This window comes from Teleopsis dalmanni, chromosome 2 (genome assembly GCF_002237135.1).
Source record: "Teleopsis dalmanni isolate 2A chromosome 2, ASM223713v2, whole genome shotgun sequence".
Lineage (NCBI taxonomy): Eukaryota > Metazoa > Arthropoda > Insecta > Diptera > Diopsidae > Teleopsis > Teleopsis dalmanni.
The window spans coordinates 245,566,065-245,574,796 of NC_051847.1; the positions used below are offsets into that span (position 1 = coordinate 245,566,065).

An 8,732-nucleotide genomic window follows, 5' to 3' on the forward strand; every position below is an offset into this window, starting at 1 on the left:
GCCGACAAATATTTTTGATTATTATTAATTAGAAATTTGGCGAGAGGGCTGTGGGACAATCTGGTTTTTTAAGCGGTATATTGGTTCCAATAACTTCACTGTAAAGAAAAGAAGTAAATAATAGAAGGCTTTAATTACTCATCTCGAATTTGTAATGTTATTACAGTTTTTTTTGAAGAATGTATTGGCCTATTGATTAGTGCTAAACGATTTAAAATAATTTTCCATTTGAGGTTTTCCGATAATTTCTTTGATATAAGCATGTTTCATATGAGTTCCAAAAAATATAAATATAGGAAACACACCTAGCAGCATTCTTTAAAATCCGTTTATACAAGAAGAGAACCTTAACAAAAATTGAAAACGTGTTTGAGAACCAACTACTGAAAAAAGCCGGTATATCAATGGCAAGAAGTTAGGAAATAACTAACTTAATATGAAATAAAACCGCAACTACTGAGATATACGTTTCTGGGACTTATAGAGAAGTATAGTCAAATACCTTGTTAGGAACTGTTTGCAAAATTATTTTGACGCTTTAATCTATTGATAGGTCAATGAATTTAAATATAAAATAGATGAGTTGAAGTTGTAGTTGTAGTTGCTAGTAGCAGTTTTTACCGCTTTGCATTTTTTGCTGTCACGCAATTTCTTGATTCAACTGCATATGCACCTTTTTATTTAGTTGTACACTTAAAGTAATTGCATTGTGTTCGTAAAGTATATATCATATATTATACACGCTCGGAAGTAGCTGCTTCTCTGTGGCCATTTATCTACAACAATTTACCAAGTTAACAAGTCACAAAATAAAAAAACGATTGAAAATCTTTGTGCTGATAGCATTTAACTGAGTTGATTTTTTGTTTTCAACTTTCAACTTCCCAGTCGTGGTCTAGAGCACCACCTTCTTTCCCATCCACCTTTCCAGCGCTCAAGTCTAATTGATCCCAACAGATATTTTCAATTAGCAGAAAAACATTTTTTATCAGTGCTTAAAAAATTTGTGAAAGTTTTTGTGCGCTTTTGCCACCTTAAGCAAAATTCCTGTGGGCAGCGGTGAAGCAGTGTCTCGGGCTCTGAATGTGCCACTAACATGAAGCAAAAGGAAGCCAATAAAAAGGTAAAAAAATGGATGAAACTTTTTAATTCTATTAAAAAAAGGAGCGGAAGCAGCAAAAGTTTCTTAGACCGGCTAAAAGCAAGGAAAAAATTAGGCATCTTAGCAACATTACAGGAGCCAAGCGAGTTGTTCGAAGGTAGAATAAAGTTCCACGTTTATGTGCAGGAGTGTGAGAAAAAAATTGTGATTTTTTTTTTGTAAGTGCTTAGGGATATAAGTATAGAAAAACTTTCGCAAACTTAAGCAGACTGGACAATAAAAAAAATCCATTCAAAAAATATGAAAACATGAAATTCGTGACAGTTTACGAGCAGTGTTTCCAGATAAGAGCTACAGTACTCGAGTTTATGACAGCAATTTTACTTTAATTTACAATTTTGTCAAACAAATTATAAAATGTACTCTGGTTTATGTTTTGCATAAATTTAATTGAATATTTCAGAACGTTTCGATGAGATACGAAAACGCAACAGCGCTTAAATTGCACTAACCCCACTTAGATTATTGGCCGCCACTGCCAGAGTTGGTGAAGCAGTCAGTGCACACTACCCATTTCCACCTACTTTTTTACGCACTTTCCTATATGGACACGTAATTGCAGAAGCGGTCGTTCTAGTTGTAGTTGTAGTTGCCAGTAGCTAAAATCAACAGAGAACAAGCTACTAACACAAATTCTACAACTTGAGATAACCGAAAAGTTCAAACATGCTAATCCGTGCACAAAATTTTAAATTCCATTCCCAATTGACAGAAGGACACAGTGGCAGCGCCAAAAATCGCATCCAACATGGAGTCAACAAAGTTTTACAACAAGCAAACAGCACTGCAAATGTCGCAAATGTCGCAAAATGAGGCAGCACCATGCAGCGAGTGGCCAAACAGGAGCAACAGCTACAAATCATTGCCATTAAACGGCGATATCCTGTGCCTCAATTTCAATATTTCTAATTAATTTATTATCGCTTATCTGGCACGATAAATCGCGTTCGTCCTTTTGTCCGTTTGTCGGTTTGTCGCTTTGTCGCTTTGTGAGTGCATTAAGTACGTAACTCGGCGTGTGCAATACTGCCATTGTTTGTGACGAAGCAGTTGGCAAATTTTAAGTATTTCCACGCCACTTCAGGCCGCAACGTAGGTTCTGAAGACAGTAGCGGACTAAGCTGGGACACGGTTTCAAAGAGATTTAAAAATTATTAAACATATTTTAGGTTTAAAGTGTAACTTAAAAATTCATTGTTTCTTCTTGAATTATTTATTTTAATAATGCATGTTTCTATTTTTTTTGTATATTCTTCATGAATGCCAAATAAATTAAATAAATTTATCTATAATAATTCGAAAAATATACTTCTGCTGTTGATATTTGTTAAATTGAATGGACTTAATACATAGTACGAAAACATTATCATTGCTTCAAATGACTGTAAGGAGCTATTACGATTTAGGTTTGCTGTTAATTTATTATTTAAGTCCGACACTGATTTTCTCTATATGCAACTTTCAATTGGTTGTTGTTGTTGTTATTATTTAGTAGTGATTTGTTGACTCTATCTACGACATTGTATGTTTTAAGTTTTGGTCACTTGGAATCCACCGTTGGAGTTCGCAGTACCTCGTGTAAGGCCTCCAGGCGTATTTACTAAATATGAAATGTAAATTTTATGCATTTAAACATTAAAATGCGCACAAAAATATCTCCGCACGCATTAGCCTCGGAAGAGGACATTTATCGAACAATGTAAAAACAGAAACTTGATAAACTAGAAGTAAATACTGTTCTGCTGTTTACATACAATATATAGTATGTGGAAATATAATATAATTGGGTGAAAGCATTAGTTCGTAGTCATGAACACTAGTTGTGATTTGGAAAAAATTGATTTAAGATCTAATGGATGTCTATTTGCTTTTGTGGTTCAATTGCTATTTTAAGGTATCAGTATAATATTTTACAGCATTTCATTATTGTAAAGTAAATCAAGACGTATTTTAAAGGCTTTGTCGATCAGATTATTGTAATTTCGAAGGATAATTTGTTCTAATTTATTTATTACATATAAAGATTTGTTTAAGACCACAGTATAAACACTTAGCAGAGGATTTTTTTTGGAATTTGAAGAGTATTTTGATGGAATGCTTGATTAAGGCTCTTTGAAGTAATCAAAAGTATATTTGAGGCCAAACTTGTTACATTGTTCGAAAATGACGCGGTTTTTTCTGAGGACAGATTTAACAATGACTATATTTCATAGCCAATAGATACCAGACCTTATTCTGGTATTAAGTTATTTCTATAAGATTATTGGTTATTGATTATTGTTATATGCATTGAAAAAGTTATGTAGTCGGTTTTGTATTTTTTTTAATTCTAAACTTTATTGTTGTTAATTTGGATAAATATCTGATATTGAATAAACATTTTACGGTTATATTTATTTTAGCAGATTTGATTAAGGGAACATACCCGTCAATCGTAATATCTATTGTGATTCAAAGTTTTGTCTTATATAGTAAGTTAAAAATTCTATTCTATTATGGCTGTGGAATATACTAAAACAAATCTAAATTTATATGCTGCATCTACTGAATGAATACAAATGACCACTTAAGAAGAGTCGTTTGCTGTCACTTGCAAGTAAATTGCAACTGAAAATCTGCCTTTTCTCTCAATCCAATTCTTATATTATTCTAATTAAATTTGCTATAAGATAACGTCTTCAGATTATTATGCCATAGGTGCGTCACTTTGTTATGGAATGGTATGTAAAGAAATGGACCATCGTCGGATTGGTGTTGAATTTACTAACTTAGGTATGCTTTCATATTATTTTTATTTAACTGTTATTTTATATATGAATGTTTCCGAACATAGTTAGACAGACAGACAGATATTCTGCTATGATAGTGAAAAAAATCTTAAGAAATTCATGATTTCGGTTCCGTTAAGGATATGAAAAGTTTTGTCATTTAAACACAAAAGTGTAGAAATGCATGGCAGTCGTAAATAAGCAAAATAGTGCGTAAAATAAATGGGCACATACAATTTTTGGAAGTCATTTCCTTAGAAGAGTTCCCATTTAACTTACATTCAAGTGAATACCATTGCCAAAGATTTATATGCGCTGATAATCTAAAGAAGCTTGTATCCTTTTTGCCTCACTTACTTTTCATAGTGAGTTCAGGCAGAGAAGTGGTTGTAATGAGTTCAGTTTGAAAATGTAGTGTACAATGGGTTTCTTCATATTCCCGCATTGATTTTAAAATTGCAAAATGATAAGCAAACGCTGAGGTAGCACAAAAATTTGTGCTTTTATTGTCCTGCAATGAAAACAAAGTGTAAAATTTAGTGTCACATTTAGATCAAATAAAACCAGACAACACTTCCAAAGCAACTACGATGCCCTACAATAAAAATGAAAGCAGTTGTTGGAATCAAAAATCAAATAAATTGGACAAAATTTGCTGAGTTCGCATTCAAAATGGCAAAACTCGATTGAAGCAGAAAATGGAAATTTTTTCTTCGTTGGTTGAGGTGGATAGGTCGAAAGCTCGCTTAGTTTCAAGAAATCAAATCTGCCCAAATTTATTTATTGTTTAAAGGTTGCCCACTTCAATTTTTGTTTAAAATGAATTAGCTAAATGCAGTGATTGGAAGCACTTGAATGCACGCCGAATCCTTATTGGAAAACGTTTGAAATATTTCTTTCAGGCAAATCGTGAAAGATTGGCTATAAAATGAAACTTTATTATTTTGAGGGAATATTTTACTTTGGTTAAATTTGCTGGAGCATATTTTTTTATAAATACCAATAAGCTACCATTAAAGTACAATATCCTTAAGATATATTCTTTTCATATTTCGCCGTTCGCTTTTTTCCCTCCTTATTTTGGATGTTGTTGTTGGTTCTGTTGGATCTGTTGTTTTGTTTATATTTTTATTGAACAGGAACAATCTTTTTTGCATTAATATTTGCGTTATACATTTTACGAGTTGCTCCACTGGCAGACTTCAACGCTTCATATCATAATAATTTCATTTCGGAGCTTTTGCTTTTTACTGTACCTTTGTGCATCATAAAATAATTGCCTCCGGGTGTGTAATGTGCTTCGGTTCCATGCTTAAAACGTAAACAAGTGGAAATCTGAAAACCAACATTTTTTATATCTCGCAATATTGCTTTATTAAGTTTTTTTCTTGTTAATTTGTGTTTAGCAACATTTTATTAAAATACCAAATATTCCTGAAAAACATTAAAAAATTTTTTATTATTAATTTGCATAAGGGAATTTTCATAAGTTGAAGTATACGAAATTGTTAAGGATACTTTTTGGATGATGAGGACCCAAAATTTGCCAGCTAATACATTAAAATCCTAACATCTTCTTAAATGAATATTGAATAATTTTTATATATTTGCTTGGCATATTTATAGTTATGGTAGTTGTTATAATATTAAGAATAACTTAGCTTCAGTGAGAAAATATTTAAGGCTTTAGTTAAGTAAATAGGCAAGTGCAAATTGTAACGACCCCTTTTCCCGGTCGTTGCCTATTTGCTGAGGTATGCTCAGTCTCACCAAAGTCGTCACAATAAATTTATAGATTGTGACCAAAATATTCAAAGTGCAGTGGTTTTACTTCTATATCTTTATTTATGTATTACTTTATTTCGATAGTTATAATTTTAAATTTATATTTAAAATAAGGAAATAAATTAACTTTAATTTTTACTTCAGAATTTTATAATTTTTGTTTTAGATCTATATTTCTTATAGGGAAATAAATTAACTTTTATTTTTATTTCAAAATTTTATAAATTTTAAATTTGTATTCAATATAAAGAAGCAAATTAACTTTGGAAAAAAAATATATATATATAACCCAAAATTCATACGTAAAAAAAAATAATTAGAGATGTCTCTTTTAGAGGTTTCAATGCTTGGATCTTCTGGATAGGTCTTCCTCCTTCAGGTCTCTGGCGTTATATTCTTCCGGAACTGTACCACCTGTCGTGTTCACTACAATTATACCTTCTTTAGGATATTATTTTAATTTAAAATATCCTTATGATTTTTAGAATTTATCTTGGTTACAGTCGGCGTGAAACCACCTGTCGTACCTTGATTTGGATATTTTTTTCATATAAAATATCCTTATTAATTTTAATAGTTATCTTAGTTACAGTCGGCGTGAAACCACCTGTCGTACTTTGATTTGGATATTTTTTCATATAAAATATCTTTATTAATTTTAATAGTTATCTTAGTTACAGTCGGCGTGAAACCACCTGTCGTACTTTGATTTGGATATTTTTTCCATATAAAATATCTTTATTAATTTTAATAGTTATCTTAGTTACAGTCGGCGTGAAACCACCTGTCGTACTTTGATTTGGATATTTTTTCCATATAAAATATCTTTATTATGCCTTTGTGCCTCTAGAGCTTAGTTGACTTGATTTTCCAAGGTGTATGTGCCTTTGAAGTAATATTGCAAGTCCTCGCATAAGTAAAATGCGCGTCTTATATACACACTCGACCGAGCTTTTGTGTAGCGTATCATTTTATTTACAGCTGATCTCACGTAATTCTTGTATATTTTTGCCGTTCTGATGTTCTATTTCATGTTTTGTGCGGTACTCAGCTTGGGTATTTATCTTCTCTTTAAGCTTCTCTTACGGCGAATATTTTGTTGTTTTCTTATGTTAACGCTGCTTTGTTTTGATTCTTACAAAACGTGTTTTAAAACTACATTCGGTCGGTGGTGGTTTTTTTTTTTTTTTTATTTACTCTTTGTTTGTTACGATAAATAAAATATTAAAAGTGCAAATATTTGATGAATATTTACAACATAAAAACAAGAAATATAATTAACAAATAAATAAGGTGAGTTTATTATTAATTTATTTAATTATATTTTTATATTTCATTTTAATATTATTTCAGCTTAGTTTGAGATGTTATTAAGGCTTGTAAGCGGTTTGGGTTTTGGTAAATGGTTGTGACTAAATATTTTAAATATTAATTAATCTATTTAATTCCAGATATTTGCAACATTTATTACCAGTGAGTCTACTTTTTCCAAGTTTGAACATAACCATATAAAAAGTGTGTCGTTTTATAAAAAACTGTGTTGTGTTGATGTGTTTTAGTTCGTGTTGTTATTGTTTTTAGTGCATGTTTATGTAGCGTTTATGTAGGTGGAAATTTAGTGTAAATTTCCATCCTTACATTTCCCTCCTTCTTCGGGAAAGTTAACTGGATCTGAACCACTACCTGCTTGAGTGATTTCTATTTCGTTTCTTTGAAGATTTAAACACTTTGTAAAACTTGTCTTGATGCGTGTTAATATAGTCGTGATCGCTCTGCTGGAGTTCACCTTGACTTTCCATTTGCTTTTGCTGAGTTCGATTGCTGGAAGAATTCCAACTTCTGAGACATTGTTCTTTTATTTGCATCATAGGGATATTTACTTTTTCTCTCAGTTGAGTAGAATTATCTTTTCCTTGATGTGAAACTCGTTGTGATTCTTGAATGGGACTTGGGGTTTTGTGAGTCATTCGATGTTGTGTAGTTTTATTTTCGATGACTTTAATCTCCTGTTGACATTGATCTGATTGCTTGACGGGCATTTCCTGTTGCGGTATTAGCGACGTCTCTGAGTGTACTTGATCTTGAGGTATGGAAAGAAACGAGGTTCTTACTAATTTGGTCGATGGTTTCCTAAGTTGTTCTTCTTGGAGCGGTGGATTTCGTTGCGAATGTGCCTTTTGCACTTGTGTATATTCTTCAGTAGTTGTAACATGTTGGAGTTTTTGTGGTGGTGGTATTTGAAACGTCGGTTTATCTTGTATGACTTGGACTAGGTTAATTCTTTCTAGATTTCTTTTGTTTGGCGTCTCGCGTTGCCGTTCGTGCTGTAGTTGTTCGACATGTTGTTGAACTGGAAAAACTCGTGGATCTTGTCTGACTGACTGTTGCTTAGGTATTTCCGGAGTTTTATTGACAGGTTTTGGATTTTGTTTTCGCTGTATTTCTTCAATTTGCACCTGTTGTATCTCTTGCATTTGTATGAGTTCCTGTTGATGTAAATCACACACTTCTGGAGTTTCTTTGCTTGGTCCTGGATCTTGCGATGGTACGAGACATTTGCATGACATCTGCTCTAAATAATTTTTACGTTGCTTCTGCTGTGTTATTATGCTTGGCTTAGGTAATAATTCTGTTGATGGACTGGTAATTCTAGTTCTTACTGCTGTTGTTTGCTTTGCCGCCGGTCGGTTCTGTTGCTTGTTCAAGATAGGTAGCTCTGATTTATGATGCTGGATAAGTTTATTCCGTATTGGTGTAGTGGGTATGCATCTCATAGTATTTTGCAATGACATCGTTTCTGGGGACTCCACTACGATGCACCTGCCCATAGTTTCTCCTCGTATACCGCTCCGATTTACTTTATGCTGTTCTCTGCGAAGCTCTTCGAAGTCATCAGCAAGTATTTTTAATTGCTCTAAGCTTGAAAAATCTCGACGTCTGATAAAGATTCGGTAGTCTGGGCTCATGTTTTGATATATTCGCTCTAATTGCGAATCTGGATTTGTGCAGGCTCGCCG

The 8,732-nt window shown here is 32.6% G+C and overlaps 1 protein-coding gene across 1 annotated transcript; it reads right to left on the bottom strand.

Annotated features, from left to right (window-relative positions):
- Window positions 1-7,019: 7,019 nt before the first annotated feature.
- LOC119682177 (putative mediator of RNA polymerase II transcription subunit 26) lies at window positions 7,020-8,716 on the bottom strand. The gene is made up of 2 exons (XM_038095540.1): window positions 7,187-8,716; window positions 7,020-7,127 (listed from the first exon to the last, which is right to left on the bottom strand). Exon 1 carries the CDS (start codon window positions 8,679-8,681, stop codon window positions 7,395-7,397), a length of 1,287 nt encoding a protein of 428 aa, XP_037951468.1. The 5' UTR covers window positions 8,682-8,716; the 3' UTR covers window positions 7,020-7,127; window positions 7,187-7,394.
- Between the last annotated feature and the right edge of the window lie 16 nt (window positions 8,717-8,732).

Excerpts from the sequence above, each read along its gene's own strand:
- LOC119682177 (XM_038095540.1), bottom strand. The coding sequence starts at position 8,681 with ATGAGCCCAGACTACCGAATCTTTATCAGACGTCGAGATTTTTCAAGC.